The 19,614-nt window shown below is 46.8% G+C and overlaps 2 protein-coding genes across 7 annotated transcripts in view; one reads left to right on the plus strand and one right to left on the minus strand.

The window, feature by feature from the left end:
- The window catches only part of PPP1R3E (protein phosphatase 1 regulatory subunit 3E), a 4,411-nt gene extending 1,545 nt beyond the window's left edge, over window positions 1–2,866 (minus strand). Inside the window, exons 1-2 of one of the 2 annotated variants that reach the window (XR_007951001.1) lie at window positions 2,432–2,866; window positions 516–2,137 (exon numbers count right to left, since the gene is read on the minus strand). Coding sequence is in view for 1 of the 2 variants with exons in the window: in XM_051980479.1 (XP_051836439.1) it covers window positions 1,709–2,137; window positions 2,432–2,863 (861 nt within the window). In the remaining variant the exon portion in view is untranslated. The remainder of the gene's footprint in view (window positions 1–515; window positions 2,138–2,431) is intronic. The other variant, XM_051980479.1, reaches the window with a different exon arrangement.
- Window positions 2,146–18,076, plus strand: LOC127551052 (polyadenylate-binding protein 2). 5 transcript variants are annotated; one of them, XM_051980473.1, is made up of 7 exons: window positions 12,927–14,343; window positions 14,791–14,905; window positions 15,476–15,543; window positions 15,978–16,084; window positions 16,646–16,733; window positions 16,821–16,972; window positions 17,901–18,076. In XM_051980473.1, exons 1-7 carry the CDS (start codon window positions 13,993–13,995, stop codon window positions 17,938–17,940), a joined length of 921 nt encoding a protein of 306 aa, XP_051836433.1. In that variant the 5' UTR covers window positions 12,927–13,992; the 3' UTR covers window positions 17,941–18,076. The 5 variants fall into 5 exon arrangements, with proteins under 5 accessions (XP_051836436.1, XP_051836437.1, XP_051836434.1 ...); XM_051980476.1 differs by lacking the exons at window positions 12,927–14,343; window positions 14,791–14,905; window positions 15,476–15,543; ... (2 more) ...; window positions 16,821–16,972; window positions 17,901–18,076 and adding exons at window positions 2,146–2,313; window positions 6,572–6,656; window positions 7,121–7,560; window positions 8,264–11,207; XM_051980477.1 differs by lacking the exons at window positions 12,927–14,343; window positions 14,791–14,905; window positions 15,476–15,543; ... (2 more) ...; window positions 16,821–16,972; window positions 17,901–18,076 and adding exons at window positions 3,293–3,374; window positions 6,572–6,656; window positions 7,121–7,560; window positions 8,264–11,207.
- Window positions 18,077–19,614: the final 1,538 nt, after the last annotated feature.

The raw sequence follows: 19,614 nt of genomic DNA on the forward strand, positions 1-19,614 counted from the left end.
TACTACCTGGACTTTTGGGAAATGTCTTCCTCGAGAATAATAATCTCATCATGACACTGGAAAACCCTGTTTCAGGAGAAAAGTTTTTTGGAGGTGGCTAAGAGGTATTGTGGAATTTACATGTTCTTGATGGATTTTATTTCTTTAGCACTCTTAGTGGAGATGTTATAAAGAGCCACCCACAGGATTGGCCAGATCGCTGGAGCTTCAATTTTTACAGTTAGAAAAGTAAGTTGGCAAATCTGGCCTCAGACACTTAACACTTCCTAGGTATGTGACTCTGGATAATTAACTTAACCCCAATTGCCTCAGCCAAAAAAAAAAAAAAAAAAAAAAAAAAAAAAAAAAAAAAAAAAAAAAGAAGAAGAAGAAAACAGAAAACTAAGTTGGAGGATTCTTAGTATCTTGCCAAGGATCTGCTACTTCTTCAGAAATAGAAGTAAAATTTTAAAATAATTTAGCTATTTCATTTGAGATTAAAAAAACAAACAACATTCCCAAAGTTAAAAGGATACACACAATATTATCCAGTATAACCTTTTTTTTTTTTTTTTAAACTATGACTGTGAAGGATCCCTTTTCCTATTTACTCTTCTGTAAAATGGGGACAATTATTTTCTCTTCATCCAATGCCTCCCCCTGAAACAGAGATATTTAAAATATACTTTGAGATCTTTACAAACCAGAAAAGCAAGACTGGTACAGAAGGTCTGGATGTTTTCAGTCTCTTTTGAGATATGAGGACTGGATGCAGCCTGCCTTCTCAAATTTCCAGAGACAAAAAACTGAAGCCTCAAGAAAATAATCAGCAGGGCTGCCCGAAGTTGGAAGCTCCAGGAGGCAGACAATTGACCAGATTACTCCAAAGGGAATTCAAGACGTGGCCCTAATGATCTAACCAAATTAATGGTATTTGGAAGCAGGACTGGATAACCCCAGATAGAAAACTGCAATGACTCCCTAGAGCTGAGAGTTTGACTTCCTTCTAGAGTTTAAAGTTCTCTCTCAGCACCCAACTTGTGGGACTGGCAAAGAAAGTTATCCAGGGATCCTTTGAAAGTCTAAAGGGGACTTTTTGTCTTCTGGAACTCTTCCCTCGACTTGAGTCCCACCCAAACAAGTGAAGCTTCACCAGATTCCTCCCCTTTGATCCACTTTGTTACAAGTAGCAAGAATGCTAAATGTGGGCAACACTTGTTCAAATCTGGGCTCTGACACTGACAGAAATGGTGGGTTCTCAAGCAAGTGACTTCACCTCTGAAAGCTTCAGAACATCATCTACAAAATGAAGGGATCTGACTACATGATTTCTAAGATTCCTTCTGGCTATTAATAAATGACCTGCCTTACCCTGCTCGGAATAGCACTAAATATCTTTATTCCCTGGTTCTTTTGTTTCCCCAGGGTATACCTAGGTTTCCCGCTTCATTCCTCCTACAGCTACTCGCCCTCCACTTCCACATTGTTCTCTTCTTCGATATTTCCCGTTCCCATTGGATTCATCCGTCCTCCCCATCGACTTAACTTTTAGTTCCTCTCATTCTCCTACGCGTGCGCGCAAACCGTCTCTTTATCTCCTCCCGTCCCATCAATCAACCTCCCATAATTTCCACTCCCGCATTCGTGGCTTCCCCCAACCCCCAGTTCCTTTGGTTTCTCCCGCCGTTTTCCACACTTTCTCCTGATCCCTGGGTTTCCCGTTCCGCGCTCAGATAAAGTGGATCCAGCCCTGGGGTTCAGGATCGCTGCCGCCACCGCTGCCGGGGGAGTCGAGCCCGCGCAGTGCGTAGTCGCGGCCTCCGTTGTTGTCCCAGAACTCAAGGCCGGTTACGCGGTAGCGCAGGGCGAAGAGCAAGGAGCCCCCGGTTGGCGGGGCGGGCAAGCGGAAGGCGAATCGATCCGCACGCGGCGGGGGTGGAGCCGGACCTACGTAGGTGGCGGGAGCCTCGCGCTGGCTGCGCCAACCGTCCGCGCTCCAGCGCACGCTCACGCGCTTCTCGTAGGCCAGGTCCAGCACGCGCGCGCTCCCAGCCACGCCCAGCGGGCCCGCCTCTGCTCGTTCCAGGCATATGCGCTGGGCCTGCAGGCGGGCGGCGAAGCCGGGCTCGCGGGCGGGCTCGAGGGCAGCGCGCGCCTCCTGCCGGGGCACGGGGGAGAGGAAAGAGAGACAGAGAGCACAGGGTCAGAATGAGGCACTGGACCAATCAGAAGCCTGCACTGGTCTGTCCGCTGGGGGAGTCCGGGGCTTGCCTTGGCCTAGCGCACTGGGAAGGGAATTATGAAGAAAGAAAAATGGGGGCAAGTGTGGAGGAGGTGTGTGTGGGGGGAGGGAGGGAGGATAGAGAATGGGGTTGGCAGCTTCCTGAAACTTTTCCCGCCCGTCCTTTCCTCCCCCCTCCCCCCCCCATGGTGCTGGTCCCTAAGCTCCTACCTGGAGGGTGCGAGTTCTGGGTGGACAGGGCCCGAAGTGCCTGAGGGCGTCGCGCTGCAGCTGGATCTGCACGTGGCGAGGCACACGAGGGAGCTCCCCGGGACTGAAGCGGCGGACGGCCGCCAGTTCCAGCCCCAGAGCGTCGGCGAAGCGCACCCGCTTGCGGGTGTCCGGGCTGCGGCTGCGCGGGGCCCGGGCGCCCCCTCCAGCGGGGGCAGAGCGGGCCCGACGGCCCCGCCCGGGGGCTAAGGTGCGGGAGCGAGGCCTGAGGCGCGCTCCGCCCCCCTCTCGGGACTCCGGCTCCTCCTCCTCCGGCTGCAGCTCCTCCTCCAGGCTGGGTCGCTGGCTGCGGTAATAGGCGCGCTCTGTGAGCGCTGAGATGAAGCTGAGGTTGCGGGGGATGTCGGTACGGGGTGGCCTCTCCCGAGACATGGCACCTTCGCCACGGCCGGCGGGGCAGCCGCTTCGCGGCGCCGCCTCGGCCCGCTTCCCCAGCTGTCAGCTTTCTGGGCGTTCGCCTCTTGGGGAGCCTCCCGCACCCGCGCCTCAGCCTCAGCCTCAGCCGGCAGGATCCACTGTCAGCTCTCAGCTTCCTTCTCCATGGCTCCTCCGCGTCCTCTCGTCGGGGCCGGCGTCTCCTCTGAGCGTGCGCTTACAGCGAGGCGGCCCGCGCCCTCCGTGCCCCACGGCCACAGCCCGCTTGACAGGTGGCTCCCCATCTGTCTCCGCAACCCGCTGCGCCAGGGGGCGGGGACTCCGCCTTCCCCCGGCCCTGTCTCGCCCCAATCCTGGGCGAGCCCCGCCGCCTCCTCGGCCCACCAGGGGTTAACCCGAGTCAGGAAGGGTAGCAGCGGGGAAAGAGTTAAAACGTTCTCCTTGCGATCGAACGTCCTTGTCTTCACTCTCTCCCCTTCCTCCCCTTCCACACCGTCCTTGTCCTCAGGTGAGAAGATGGGGCAGGGTCAGTCTGTCAGAGTCATCCCCGTGGGCGGGATACGGGAAGTAGAGGGCAGGGGGGCAAAGTCGAGGGTTCTACGCCTTGACTTCGGCCTGAAAGCCCGGGAGGTGCAGGGAGGGTGAGGTCGGTTTCGGTATGCAGCTCGACACCAGCTTCTCGGACTCCCCCCTTCATCTCCCCCCCACCCCTCCAGGTACCGTGGTGGATTTCCCATTGTGCCTTGTCCTCTCATACTTGGAAAAGGAGGCAAGTCCTCGCTCAAAACAGAGTTTGAGATCTTGTCACAATGTCTATTTCTTTAAAATAAACCGATGGCATTAAAATCCAACAAAATAAATCCTATCCAAATTCATCTGTGGATTTGGAAATATTACTGAGATTCAGTTCAGTTCTACAAGTATTAAATACCATATGCTAAATTCTGAGGATACAGATTAAAAAAAAAAAAAAACTTGCCCTTGAGGGACTTGGAATCTAATGTAGGGGTGTTCTGAAACAGCTGCACGAATAAGTTAAATAATGACTTTAAGTATGTAAGAGAATTGAAATTTGGGAGTTTAAGGGAGCCTAGGTAGGGACATCCAGGAAGGTTTCATGAGGGATATAGCACCTAGATTTATTCCCTTGGGGAAATAGACACACACACACACACACACACACACACACATCCTCTAAGCAAAGAAATTGAAATACTCCTTAAGGTGTTGCTATATTGAAATCTGAAGTTTTGAGAAAGATTACATCTTGAAGGGGTATAGTTAAGAGAATTGGACATTAGATAAAAGAACATAGGATTGATGATCAGCATTGAAAGGCTCAAGTAAACCAAGAAAATATTTAAAAATAGGAACAGATAGAGATGGTTGGTGGGCTTCAATCACAAAAGACTGGATGGAAACAATGCTCAACACAGAGCTGTGGTTTGGGGAAATGATGAAGAAGCTGTAAAATTAAGACTGCAGGCTTATTAAGATACCACCTTTTATCTGAAGCAGAGGTTTGCTTTTTCATGATCAAGGGGGCTGGAGCTAGGGAAAAAATTATGTAATAACTCCATTGTAGACAGTAGCACTAGAAGGTTTGCAAAGCACAATGGATACACAATCACTTGATCTCATAACTTCCCTGTGAGGCAGATAGGACGATTTCCTATCTATCTTACATGGAGAAGGAAAAAGCTCATAAAGGCTAAGTCCAGCATCCTTTCTACTCTGCTGATACGGCTTTTAAGTGTATATTGAACTAAATCTGTCCCTTATTAAAGTTCCTTAATGGTAGGGACCAGGTATGGATTATTTGCTTACTTTATTGGCTAGCACTGCATTTTACAGATTTAATACCATAATTAGAGGTGTGATCCACTATCAGTACTATTAATTTCTTTGGGTAGAGTTGTCTGAGCACATGTAGGAGTCACACAGCAAATGGTAGGATTGGAATCTTTTCTACTACCTCCAGTGGAGCACTCTTTTTCCAATACTATGCTGACTTTATGCCCCCTGTTGAATTATAAGTTGCTTGAGGGCAGGAACCATGAATATCTAGCTGGGTTGTTTTTTTTTTTTTTAAACTGTAGTACTTAGATGAATCTGATCCATTGACTTTTGACTCTGACTTAATGGATAAGTCTTACGGAGAATATAGAAGGTAAGAAACATGTCTAAGTTCTCATGGCCATTAGATGTCAGAAACTGAGTTCCAACTCTTTATTTTCCAGAAACTAAATCTAATGTACTCTCCATTATCCCACTGTCACCTGGATTCAGACCTTACATTGCATGTATTTGAAGGACAAATCCTTAGGTTTCCCTTGGAAGAGGGCTTTTGTAGTAATGGAATCTAGCTGGAGAATCTTTTTGATCTTTGTTGGGGGGTGGGAGTGGGGTGGGGAATGGGTGAAAATGTGTACAAGCTCTTTGGAACTTTCTGTTCCAGTAAAGAACACAGGATGAAAGAGATCAAAAAGATGTGAGCACTGTTCTCATGGCTCCTTAAGTTCATTTGTCCTTTGCTATAAAATCTGAAGTGTTAGTGGCAAGAATGCTGGATTTGCTGTGTGAGGAGGGACCCAGCTTCAAGTTCTGCCCACCTTACTAACTAGAACCATCTACAGTTTATTTAATGTCCTGAGATTCCATTTACTCAGCTGCATAATGGGAATAATATCGGTAGCATCTCTTACAGGACTATTGTGAGAATCAAATAAGATAATGTTAATATATGTAATTTTTATAAAGCACTTTGCAATCTTAAAGTGCTATATGCTATTTATTAGCTATTATTATTATTTCCTTCTCTAGGATCAGATTACTACTATACATTTCTAAGATGCCAACCCACCAGGGAGTAGGCAGCTTTTTGGACCACTCTTTTTTTTTTAACCTCTAGTTCCTCTGCTAAAAAAGTTTACTAAATTCAGATTACCCTAGAGAGCACCTGGCAAACACTGACTTGCCCTCAGGTAGAATAGCTTTCTCTTTCTCCATGGCTTTGTTTCCCTGGTGCAGATTACTGGTTGCTCCCTGATCTCTGGGAAAAGGACATACAGCATGCCAATCCTAATCACCCAAGCTGCCAGCTTCTCTCCCTTCATCTTCTGGATCATATTTCTGCTTTGCCCTGCTTTCTTTAGCCCTTCTTGGGCTGTGTTTTTCCTAGTTACCCCCACACACAATTCACTCCCTCTCTGCCCCCCCATTCTTTCCCAGTTCCTCTCCTGCCCCGCCTCTCTGCTCTGGACGCATCTCTAAGCCCCATCATCACCAAGCGCCAGGCACTCCCTCTCTCCCTCCCTCTTCTTTTCTCCTCCCTCCTTTCCTCCCTCCCACCTCCTGCACCAGGAAACTGCCTAGAGCCTGGGGAGCGGCCTGACCCGTGAGATCCCTAACCTGGCGGACTGGGGGGTGGAGACAGGGTTGAGGGTGGGGGTAAGGGAGGGGCAGGAGCAGGCCCTGTGGGTTGGGTTCTGTGTGAATGTGTGAATGTATGTGTGGGGGGTGCCGGGAATGTTATCCACCGGAGTCCCCTCTGTCCGAGGCTTCCTGAGGAGAACGGTCATTAAACATGGATTCAGTCAGTAAACCACAGCTGGCAGAGGGATGGGGGCTGGGCCTGGGTCCGGGTCCTAGGGCAACATTTAGTTTTCCCTATCATTGACCATGATCCCTATCCTCCACCCCTAGGGCTCCATAGCTGGGAGGATGAAAGGCCTCAGCTGGGGGCTCCCTGCCACCAGCGCTGTGTCCTAGGAGCTGCTGCCCAGGCTTGGTAAGTGTCCCTAATATCTTGTTAACCCTCTGCTTCCCTCATCTTTCCCATTAATGTAGTTTAATCCCTTTCATTTTATATGTATAGTATATTGATATATTGATCTGGCTCCTCCTCCCACCCAGCTTTTGGGAGAATTCTAGCTTCTCTTCTATCCTAGCTTGCCCTGGGTCCCTCAAAACAGGAAAGATGGTACTATCTTAATTACTCTTTAAGAGAAACAGTAAATTTCACTTATTATTTATAATACAAGTTTAATGACCAAATACACTGAACCTAGTCCCCTTATTAATGGTTAATTATCTCATTATCTCTATTCCATTTCTTACCTTTATTTTCCATAGTTCATGGTGAAACACTAGCTGGTCAAACATGAAAAATACCCGTTTGGGCTCTGTCTGGGTATACTCAGTTTATAGTGGAGCATTGCTCAAGCCCCATTTTCTTCTCTCTGCCTTTTATAGCCAGCCAGATGGCGACTCCAGCCTCAGCCCCAGATACTCGAGCCCTGGTGGCAGATTTTGTGGGTTATAAGCTAAGGCAGAAGGGCTATGCCTGTGGAACTGGCCCAGGAGAGGGCCCTACAAATGAGCCCCTGCACCGGGCCATGCGAGCCGCTGGAGATGAGTTTGAGTCCCGTTTCCGACGCACATTTTCTGATCTGGCTGCTCAGTTGCATGTGACTCCTGGCTCAGCCCAGCAGCGCTTTACCCAGGTCTCAGATGAGCTCTTCCAGGGGGGGGCCAACTGGGGCCGTCTTGTGGCATTCTTCGTCTTTGGGGCAGCGCTCTGTGCAGAGAGCGTCAACAAAGAGATGGAGCCACTGGTGGGACAGGTTCAGGATTGGATGGTGACCTACCTAGAGACACAGCTGGCAGACTGGATCCACAGCAGCGGGGGCTGGGTAAGAGGCTTTCCTCTTCTACTATAAATTGCACATTCCCCAGAAAAGCTTGCCTCACTTGGGGAGGGGAAACAGTTGTGATGGGGAGGCTGGTCTCTGATGGGATGGGAATACTTTGGTGTTGCATGGTAAATCTAGGGTGTGGGGGAAGAGCAACAGTTTGGGTGGAGTTAGGCCATCAGGGTAGAGAGGTAATGTTAGTCAACATTTATGGAGTTACTACTGTGTACAGTATGAAGTTCTGTACACTCTGGGAAATTATAAGTTCCCATTATTACAGAGTTTATAACCCAAAGGGGGAGACATAATAAATACACATGAAAAAAGTATAAATGATAAATGCAAGGAAGAGAAGTCTAGGGTAATTCATGTTGGAGTTTAAACATAAATCCTGAAGGGATATGGAAGCAAGAGTTGTGGCCAGAGTGCTATAGAATTAGCTTGAGAAATCTGCATAAGAAGTTAGTTTTGAAAATGATTTTTTTTTTTTTGCAATGAAAAAAGATATGGGGTGCAGATGAAGCAGGGAATTTTAGCAAGATATTTGTGAGGGACATCAAGCAAGGCTGGAGCTGGGACATGGGATACAGCTACAGTATAGATGGAACTGGAATTCTTCCCCTCCCCTTCTCTCCATCTCCTCTCCTAACATCCCTTTCTTCCTTCTCCTTTTTCTCTTCCCCACTTCCCTTCTCTCCCACAGGCGGAATTCACGGCTCTGTACGGGGATGGGGCCCTGGAGGAGGCAAGGCGTCTGCGGGAGGGGAACTGGGCCTCAGTGCGTACAGTGCTAACAGGGGCTGTGGCATTGGGGGCTCTGGTGACTGTGGGGGCCTTCTTTGCCAGCAAGTGAGAACTCAACCCAGTGTTGGGTCTAGAGTGGCTGTGGGAAGGAGAGAGTAGGGTAGAATGGAGAGAACCCCTGGGAGAGGTGGGATGGATGAATGGGGAAGGGACAGGGATAAAAGGGGATGCACTGCGGGAGGTGGGGAGGGATTGGGGGGGAATAAGTGAACTCTGTATGTCAGGCAGGAGTTTGGAAGGTTGAGCCAAAGAAATGTGGAAGACACATCTGGAAAGTCAATGTGTGCAAGACAGGGAGAGTCACAGCAGGATTGGGGCCAGGATTGGGTGGGTTTTAGAAGGCAATACCCATAAATTGAGCAGTGTGGAGAGGAGAGGTCATCCTCTAATGAATTTGGGATTTTGCAACCCTAGGGGGTGGTAGACTTTTCAAGGGAGTACAGTAAAAATATACGAGAGATGAAGTCTTCATTGGATAAGTAAGATTTGGGGAGAAAGTTTTAGGATCTTTGGAATGACTGTGGGTACCCTGGGGTTCTCAGTTTGCAGTGAGAAGTGGGTGTTTTAAGTGGGTGCTTGGATGTGTGTGTATGTGTGCACTTGTGAGCTTTGTGTACCTGGTGTGGTGATAGAATTCTTCCTCAAGGAAAAATAACTTTCCCTAGCAATGAACAAGAGGAGTTGGATCTCCCCTTGGTTGCCCCAGTGCTGGGGGTAGGGGGTAAGAAGTAGGGAACTATAGACTGAGAATTTTGAGGCTGTTCTGCAAAAAGTAGTAAGCAGAATTTGAAGAGGGCAGAGTATGCTAGTTGAAATGGCTCAGTTTTGTAGTTGTCTTCACTTCCCTCATTAGTCCCTTCTCCATGCCTTTAGCACTTGCTGCTGCTCCTTCTAGGGCTCTGAACAAAGCAGAACTAAGGAGCTTTGGGAGGGAAGGACATTTTATCATCTGTCCCTCTTTTTCTAGTGGGGTGCAGTAGTGCCTGGAAAGGTTCCCTATCTCTGGGACCTCTCTACCCAAATTTAAACACTAAATTGGGGTTGAAATTTCCCTTTTTGAAAGTATGAATACAAATGTTGATCCAGAACCTAGCTCTGTGTACTAAACACTAAGCCTCAGTGAAACTGAGTCTATATGCCTTGAGAGGGACATTCCCAGCTCTGAACTCAGGGGTGGGAGTAGGGTATACTCTAGAAGCCAACCCATTCCACGTGGTGGGCATTGCTGCTGCTAGATCAAAGACCAGGTATATGGGTTCTAGAGTGCATACCATGATCTAGAAACATTTATGTATGCTTTGAAGCTAGGCTGGTTGCATGGGTGTTAACTGTCTGCATCTCTTAGTGTGAGAATGCTGAATTTCTGTAACCCACAAATGGATCCAGAAATAACTCTTTCTTTGAAGGAAGGAACTCTTCCTTTCTCTGGATGCATGGCCCTGAGCCAGACCTTGCTGCTGCACTTTCCAAGGTGCTAAAATTGCTGCTCTTAAATGCTGACTCCAGATATGCTGTGCTCTAGAACCCTGCCTGTGATCCAGAGCACTGACTTGCTCATCTAGAACACAGTTGGCTCTTCTGGGTAGAGACTTTTACTTGGTCCCAGAATGTGGCAACTTAGTTGCGCTGCTCTAGAATGTGGGACCAATCTTGGCCTCAGGTGTTTAATCCAAACTTTTGCTTTTGAAAGCTGTGTTCCTTAAGAGGAATTTGTAGGGGAGGTGACAGACATTCTGCTGAGACTGTACTGGGTGAGATGGTATCATGAGCCAGAAAGCACTGAGTCAGTTACAGGTGATTAGCATGGAGAGGAGGACAGTTAACACTGACTTAACAGTGACAAACCCAGACCAACTAACAGCTCACAATTGGAGCATATGTCCCTCTACCCTTACGACACAGCTCTTTCCCCCACCCTCTATCACAGACTCCTAACTGTGGCCCCTGTTAGCTCCCTCATGGATCTTTACTAACAGGGGTACCAGGAACCATGGTCAGAAGGACAAAAAACGCACTGCTAAGAGGCTCCTGCTCCTGGATGGAGGGCAGGGGTTATTGATTTAAAGGGGAGGATGCTCAGACTTGGTCTCTAGAAGCATGGCTGCATTGGGACCACAATGGGCAGTTTTGGCCAGACACTCCTTCTGGGGGCAATAGAAGCCCCTAAGATCTTTCCTTCAGAAAACCAGGGACTTTTCTATTTGGGGCTATTCAGTTCCTGGGGGTTGTCTCTTAGCCAAGCAGGCTGAGTGTGACTCCCTGTTTTTAAGTCCATTTCATTAAAAGTAGGGGGAAACACATTTAATTGCCATTTTCAAAAGAGTAAACTTGGTGGAGAGGCTGGGGAGAGGAGTGTTTCTTGTTCCCAAGAGCCCATAGGGGCAAGTGGGAGGCTTTGCTTAGGCCATGGGAGGAGTGGAGATGGGGCAGCTAGGTCCTGAGAGTGCTTATCCCACTCCCCACTTCTGCCAGGACATACATTATTTTTCTTTTTCAAGTCAGAAAACAATGCGAGAACGGATTTGGTTAGTTTAGAAGAAAAGAAAAAAGCTCTATAAATATAAATATATATTCATGTATTTTTATTTAATAATTTATAAATACTGGGTTAATTTGACTTTTATTTTTGTGTAATATGTAATGGTCGTATTAAAAAATAAAATCCAGAAGTTTAATGAGGACTGAACAGGGTTTGTGACTTCTGCATTTACAACTGGAAGGATGGGATGGGTGGATACTGGCCTCACTCCAATCACCTTTCTGTGCAGTTTTTTAGGAGTAGAAATTAAGCTAGGAGGGATGTGGGAACTTGGGGAATTTCTAATAAAGAATTAACATGATAAGAGCCTCTGCTTCCATCCACATGACTTAAGCCAATATTTCTCTGACAACAAGGACCTAGGCAAGAATATATATGACAATCCTGGCCTTTTCCATACTTTTCTGTCTCATCCTCTCCTTCCCTGCCATCTCCCTCCACATTCCAACTATGGTTCTCAGGCTTACTTCATTTGGGAGATTAATTTTGCCTGATTAGAGTTAGAGTACTATAGCAGATAGAGCTGACTGAGTCAGAAAGAATTGGGTTCATATCTGACTTCTTATTCATGCTTTCTTTGTGACTTTGGGCAAATCAGCTAACCCTCTCAATGGTCAGTCTTGAGACTATAGGTTTCAGAACAGTTGCTTATCTGCATTGGTTGAAGTTTTCTCACTGGGAGTTATCCATATCAATGAAATCACAGTTCTTTTTACAAAAACTTTTCAGGCAACAAGATTCCAGGCTTTATGTAATATACTGTATTACCCTCCCCCCAGCTTGAAACAGTCCTCACCATAGTTTGGAAATCCTTTTATTTATCTTGACTGCCTTTTGTTGCAGTTTCAGAAAATTTACTCGTGTTCTATTCTCCAAAGAACAGTAGAACAGCTAGTACCCATCTGGAGTTCTTTTGCCTCCTCTCATCTACTCCCCCAAACTTCAAATTCCAGCCAAGTCCTGCATTTCTCCTCTCCTCCATCTTGACCATCTGCCCCATCTTGCTCTCTCCCCCGTTTTAAAACTGTTGCTTACAACAACTTCCCACCATACATCTGAGCAGCCTTATTTCCAATAGTTTAACTTTCACCTTTCTACCATTTCAGGACCTCTTTACTTGATCCAAAAATAGTATTTATTTCTCTCCATTAAATGTTTAATTCATTTAAGTCACAAAATGTGTTAGAAGCTGGGAGTACAGATGTGAAACAAAATAGTCCTTACATTTAAGGACGTTGTAATCTAATAGGCAAGTGATTATTATTTGAAGGTTTTTCATGTGGTACTGACTACTCCTAAAAACAGTTTCTATTAAGGTTGTAGTACCATACATTCAGTGCATTCATAATGTTTCTCTCTGATAGAAACTCTTTAATATGGAGTGATGAGGAAAAGTATCTCCAAATTCATTAAACTCTTTAGAGTGTATCAGTTATACAGTAGCAATGCATTTCTGCTTTCATTGTGTGACTTATATCGTGAACTCCTTTGTTTAGACTGTTTGGGTCCTAAGTCAAGCCTATAAACAAAGTCAATTTGATTCTTCTTTTAAGGTATGTGATGAGTCAATCAAGCATTTATTAGATTCTCTAAGTCAATTAGGTGCTAAACTATGCTACTTGATGAACTTTCTTTTTGCATATTTATGAGTAATTTAATCTGTATTCCTTTTCATCTATATCGTCATAGTAGGACTTTATAAGATTAGGTCAGGTCAACTTTCTGGTAACAAACCTCTTCAAACGTGGCTAGAGGTTTGTCTGTGGCTGACCATAGCCAGATGTTTGGCCTTTTCTAAACAGCCTTTCTACTTTATTTAGATCTGCTAGTGCTTGGACTCTGTTGGTACAGTATTTGAGTATCTCTGATCAGTTCTGTATTATCTACTGCCCAGTAAGACTTGGGTAGGATAGACCTATACTGTGTGAAGGTAAAACACACTGCAACCTCAATAAATAGATTGATAATCTGGTTTCGTACTGCCAAAGCCACTGCTTTGTCTGCCTCAAATTAGGGACCTTGATGGGGAATGGAGAGTGGAGAAAAGGAATGGCTATTTATGAAGTTTTAGAGAGTAACGTTTCAAATTAAATCTTCTAGTGTAGCGCTGTAAAGCCCATTTTTGTCTATGGCAAGATGTTGGAACTTGGCCATCTCCCCTTTTTTTCAGTGTCAAGATGAATCTTGAACCACAGGCCAGCCAAAAAGTGTTTCCCACCAGTCAGGTAGCCTACAGTCCTAAGGGGAATGTATTCCTTACTCTCAAAGTGGAAATGTGGCAGGTCCTCACGGACGAGGGGTAGGCTGAGTTGGTGTGCTGGTTTCTGCTTCATGTTTAAGGAGAGGTTTCTGGAAGTATAGAGGGAGCAACAGACCTTGGGAAAGGTCAGGAGAGAAGGGGTGAAGCAGTCACTCTTGAATGCACGTCGAATCCTGAATGGAATATCGTGGTTCGTTAAACATCATACAAACGCTCCTATTCTAGCAATCTACCCTCGGGAAGATAGGGCTTTCCCTTCTCCGGGTTCACTTGCTTTCGGAGTGACTGAAGAAAGCAAGATGGCGGCATCCTCAGAACTCGATCATATGACCTAAGGTCCCGTGCTCTGACTTTGGCAGTCCGTTTGGCTGAAGCGGTCACGTGTTGTAACCTAGGTTGGGGGCCCTTCGAACCTCTGGGACCAATCGGCAACCGAGCTTCGGATAAGGTTGTGGGGCGATGTGCGTGAGGTTCCGTTCCGCCTTTCGTAGTTAGTGGCCAATCGCATCGCACGACAGCATGCGTGCCGAGAGGGGGCGCGGCCCATAGGGAGAGAGAGGCGGGGATGGCGTCACAGCGTGGCAGGATTGTTACCTAATGACGGGAGAAGGCGGGACCGACGTTGACTGACAGGCAAGTTTCCCTTACCGAGATTCGAGGATTTGGCTAGCTACCCCGCCTTAGAGGCGTGATCTTATTTGATTGCCAAGTAATTCTACCCAATGGACTCCGAGCGACTGGTGACGGGCAGGCTCCTTGGCTAATGAGCCCCCAGCGTGGCCGGCGCGGCTCTCCAATCGCCGGGCGGCGGGCCCCAGTCTGAGCGGCTATGGCGGCGGCGGCGGCGGCGGCAGCAGCAGCGGGGGCTGCGGGCGGTCGAGGCTCCGGGCCGGGGCGGCGGCGCCATCTTGTGCCCGGGGCCGGGGGGGAGCCCGGGGAGGGGGCCCCGGGCGGCGCGGGGGACTACGGGAACGGGCTGGAGGCGGAGGAGCTGGAGCCAGAGGAATTGCTGCTAGAGCCCGAGCCAGAACCCGAGCCCGAGGAGGAGCCGCCCCGGCCCCGCGCCCCCCCGGGAGCCTCCGGCCCTGGGCCCGGCGCAGGAGCCCCTGGCAGTCAGGAGGAGGAGGAAGAGCCGGGCCTGGTCGAGGGCGACCCGGGGGACGGCGCTATCGAGGACCCGGTGAGGAGGAGTGCTCGGGTGGGAGGTCGGGGTCATGGGGGAAGGGCCGGCGGGCTAGGGGCCGCCGTGGCGGCGGTCGGCGGGGGGAGGGGTCGGGCGGGTCGTGGGCGGAGAATTACGCGGAGCTGGGCGGGACGGGACGGGACTCGGAGTCCTGGCTGGCTGGCTGGCTGGCTGGTTGGCGGCGGCGGCGGCGGGCGGGAGGCTAAGGCTAGGGCCCAGGCCAGAGCCGGAGCCAGGACGCGGTGGGGCCCGTCCCGGGCCGAGGCGGAGGCGGAGACGGAGGCGGGGGCGGGGGAGGAGGGGTGAGAGTGGAGGGGGCCGACGGGGCTTCCCAAGGGGGAGGGGGTCTAGCCCTTGGTTTGGGCAGTCTCCGTGGCCGGAGAAGCCAGGAAGGGCCCCTCCATGTTTCCTCTAAGCCCCGATCTCCTACCCCACCCACTCCAGGAGCTGGAGGCCATCAAAGCCCGAGTAAGGGAGATGGAGGAAGAGGCCGAGAAATTGAAGGAGCTTCAGAACGAGGTGGAGAAACAGATGAACATGAGCCCACCCCCAGGCAATGGTGAGCGCCGGGGAAGACCCAGGCCCGAAGGAGGAGAGGGGGAGAGTTGGAAAGATCTTTCTCTGGTGACCTTGCTAGGAATCGTGGTTTTGGAAGAGGGCGTTAATGTCCCATGTGTCATGTTTCCTTTTCTCTTTAAGCTAATGACCCTGTCTTGATTATCAACAATACACAGATTCATGTTTCGTTCCTCTTCTTCTCCCCCCCCCCCCAATTTAGGCAGAAATTTTCAGTGATGTTAGCTCTTTAGTGCTAAATTTTGATAGAATCTTTTAAGTGCTAAGAGAAGAATGATAAGTTTGTAATGATTAAAAATTGGAGAGCATCTTAGAGGTCATTTAATTCAAGTGTCTTTTTAGGAAATTGAGGCCCTAAGGGGTAAAGGAACTTGAAGAGAGTCATATAGGTAGATAATATAGCAGGGCTCTAATTCCTTTTCACTGTATCACCCCTCTTAAATTTACCCTTTTTCAGGATGTGAGACAGGTTACTTTTTGTTGAGGTATTAAGGAATGTGAGATTTTATGAGAATGGAGTAGAAAAGAAAAATTCCTGCCTTTTGTTTTATAGCTGGCCCAGTGATCATGTCCATTGAGGAGAAGATGGAGGCTGATGCTCGATCCATCTATGTGGGCAATGTAAGTATTAGCTTTTTCCTAGGGGAGGCTGTTATTTTTGGGAAAGATTTGGAAAGAGGATCTAATGAAGTTTATCTTCCGATCTTCAAGAGAAGTGGTTACTTGGGATTTAGCTTTAGGGTGAGAGTGGGAGGTATAGTATAAATTGTTGGATTTTTAACTGGGCACACCTCCAATGTCACTTAGAGCAGTTCCCCTGTAATTTGTAGATGAAGAAACTAAGTGAATTGCAAAGAAAAAGACATGGGATAGGTCAGTGAAGGGAATAGTTCTGACTTTGTAGTTAGCTCATCTTTTGTAAGTGTCTAAATGATTTAGGGCTTCTTCTCTCCCTTGATCTTCCCCACCCCCCCACCTCAATGCTAGACCAACAACAGCCAGTGTTGTCTTGGATTATGTTTGCCATATAAGTGAAATTTGTCTTTTCTGCTTAGGTGGACTATGGTGCAACAGCAGAAGAGCTGGAGGCACACTTCCATGGTTGTGGTTCAGTTAATCGAGTTACCATCCTTTGTGACAAATTCAGTGGCCATCCTAAGGGGTAAGCATGGGGAAGATAGGATGGAGCCACAGGTTAACACGCACTTCATCAAAATTTAAAAATCAGGTAGTATATATGTTATATTTGTTACTTGAATGTGGGAGAGGCAGTTTTAGTCTTCTATAGAGTTGGCCATAAAGCATATTAGATTCAAGTTCTGCCTCTGACATAGGGAAAGTCACTTAACTTTTCAGTATTTTAGTCAACTCTCTTAAGACTACACGTTGCAGAGAAATTGCCAGCCTGGATTAGATGTTCCATATACCAGGGAAATCACAAATCCAGGCTTTATTCTTTTTGAATGTTAGAAACTTGAGGACATGCATTAATTCTTTTTTTGCATTTGTATCCCTAGGATTAGTATGGTGTTTTTTACACAAATGCTTATTATATGTTTGATTAGACAACAGTAAGGTAGACCATATGGCCTTCCTTTAAGGAGCTGACATAATAAACTAGCCCTAGTATGTGTATTTAGGGAAGTAATTATGTATAGAAAACTATAGAACGATAAATGTAAGAAAAAACATAAGTTTATTCTTATTTTCTTCCCTTTCCCAGGTTTGCATACATAGAATTTTCAGATAAAGATTCGGTGAGGACGTCGATGGCCTTGGATGATTCTCTTTTCAGAGGAAGACAGATCAAAGTAAGCGCTATCCGTATATGTGAGTGTTCCGTGCTGATTTTGAGTATTTGCCCTTTCCCGATCTTGACTGTTTTCAATTTGCTATAGGTGATACCAAAACGGACCAATCGGCCGGGGATCAGCACCACAGATCGGGGTTTTCCACGTGCTCGATATCGTGCCAGGGCTACTAACTACAGTAGTTCACGCTCTCGATTCTATAGTGGCTTCAACAGCAGACCCCGGGGCCGAGTCTACAGGTCAGGATAGATGGGCTGATCCTCTCTCCTTCCCCATGAATCTTAAACCCAGCTTCTCATCTCGTTCAAGCCCTCCCTAGAGGAGCTTCAGTTCTTGCCTGTGTGTGATGGTAGTTAAAGGACAAGCTTAACTTATAGAACCCCAGTTAGTACCTGGGGCTAAGGAGAGGATCCTAGTCTCCTTCAGAGGCTTCTCCTTCTTAGTTATTGGTAGCCCAACAGACTTACTAGCAAGAGGGTTTCTACATCAAAGATTGAGCAGAACCAAGTGTCACTGTCCTTAGGAAGGTGGGAGGAAAGAGGGGATGAGGTGAGGTTTTTTCCCCCCTCGGGTGGGAAAGGATCGGAAAACGCCAGTTAGTTTGGATCTCTCCATTCTGGATGAATAATGAAGGTTATCTTTACTAGCTTTTGTCAGGATTTCAGGAATTATCATTTTCTTAGTGTCTGGATGCTTGTTGCTTTTAGAACCTAAAGGTTCCATTATTTTAATCTTCTTAATATGTAGGGAATGTTAGGTAGTATAAACCTCTTAACTTTTCACAAGAGCTGCTTTTTCTGATCCCTGGAGAGTTAAGAAAGGGACTGGTGGTTGTAATACTTATCATGGGCAACAGTGTAAATGGCTTTTGGGGAGGGTTGAAAACATACCCTGGCATAGGTAGAATATTTGGGACCTGAGCCTCTCCTTGGTGTTTTTTTTCTCTCTCCCCATGGGACATACACTCTTGAGTGTTGTTTCTTTCCATCATCCAGATAACTTCTAGTCTGCTGCTAAATTGTGCCCTCTGGTGGGATTTTAGGTATTTGTAGTGAAAAACTTGTCCCTTAGATAGGAAATAGAGTTGGACCAGTAGGATTACGGGAGGGGGTTGTACTGAGATGTCCATTAACTATGTTTACACCCAACTCTCCTTCTTTTTTCTAGGGGCCGGGCTAGAGCGACGTCATGGTATTCCCCTTACTAAAAAAACAAAAAACAAAAAAAACAAAAAAACACAAAAAAAAACACAAACAAAAAAAAAACAAAAAAGTGTGTATTAGGAGGAGAGAGAGGAAAAAAAGGAAAGAAGGAAAAAAAAGAATTAAAAAAAAAAAGAAAAACAGAAGATGACCTTGATGGAAAAAAAATATTTTTAAAAAAAAAAAAGATATACTGTGGAAGGGGGGAGAATCCCATAACTAACTGCTGAGGAGGGACCTGCTTCTGAGGGTCTGGTCAGGGGAAGGGCCCCCCGGGGAATGGGACAGGGGGCTGCTCATTCACTCTGGGGGTTCGACATGGACAAGTCTCGACTTCGAAAACTGTTCCCTACCCTTTTCCCCCCTGCCTCCTCTCCTTACTTCACCCACTGGGGCTGCTCAGGGGTGGGGGCAGGATGGTGGGAAAGGTTTTACCTAAGGGTATGTAAGGACACAAAACTGTTCCGCTTGTTACCCTCCCTCCATCTCTTCCCTGTTCTCCTTCCTGCCTGCCTCTTATCCTGCCAATTACCCCCTTCCCCGCTCCCCTCTTCCTGGCTCCCTGTCCCTCATCCCTGGGACTACTTCTCCTGACCCTCCAGAGATTCCCTGGTGATCTATTTTGTTTCCGTTTGTGTTTCTGTTTCTGTTTTGAGTGTCTTTCTTTGCAGGTTTCTGTAGCCGGAAGAACTCCGTTCCGCTCCCAGCGGCTCCAGTGTAAACTCCCCTTCCCCCTGGGGAAATGCACCACCTTGTTTGGGGGGGGTTGGGGGTTGGGTATTTTTTCTTTTTTCTTTTTTCCTTTTTTTTTCTTTGTTTCTTTTAATTTGGTTTTGGAGGGGGTGGGAGGAAGTGGGAACGGGATGGAGGGAGGGTTTGGGGATTTTGTTTATTTTTTTAGGTATTTCCAGGGGTGGGAGGAGTTTTTTGTTTTTTTTTTTTTTTAATATGTGTCATGAATAAAATAAAAATGTTTTTTGAAAATAGTGTGCAGTCTTTTCAATGTAAGGAATATTTGTTTTCCTTAGATCTCAGCTAGAAGATCTCCTTGGGCAGAAGTGTTGGTGTTACGGAGGTAGATTTGTCACTTAAAATTAAAAATTGGCCTTACAAGTACTAAGGATAATGAAGATTGTAATTGAGAAAGACTAGTTTTCTGGACTATAAGTTGCTTTCCTGGGCATTTGATAGGTAGAAATGTAAGCCAAGACTAGATAAAGTGACCTAAATGCATGTTTGTTTACCAGTGATGTCCAACTCAAAGGATGGCTACTAAATTGAAGACTTCATGTGTGGAACACATAATTGACTTAAAAATCACAAACATTTTATTATGCTTGCTTTGTTAAATATTTCCCAGTTTGGACAAGTATTCTTGCTTCATGTTTTTGACACCTCTGCTGGTATGTATTTGGTTGTAAATGATTTGTCCATCTCTCTTAAACCTTGGACTAACAGGTTCTCTCTCCCCATCTATTTTGTTATGTGAACTTCAGGAAGTAAGCTATTTTAAATTCAACTAAAACACTTGTGAAGGTAAACTTTATTCCAGAAGGATTTAAAGATAATTAGAAAGCTAGCATTCTTATCAAATGTTTTAGATTATTACTTTAGATCACTTTAGACTTAGAATGCTGTCTCAAGCTACTTAAAACTCACAAAAATTTGCCTCCAAAGAT

Source organism: Antechinus flavipes, chromosome 2 (assembly GCF_016432865.1).
Source record: "Antechinus flavipes isolate AdamAnt ecotype Samford, QLD, Australia chromosome 2, AdamAnt_v2, whole genome shotgun sequence".
In the NCBI taxonomy this organism is placed as follows: domain Eukaryota; kingdom Metazoa; phylum Chordata; class Mammalia; order Dasyuromorphia; family Dasyuridae; genus Antechinus; species Antechinus flavipes.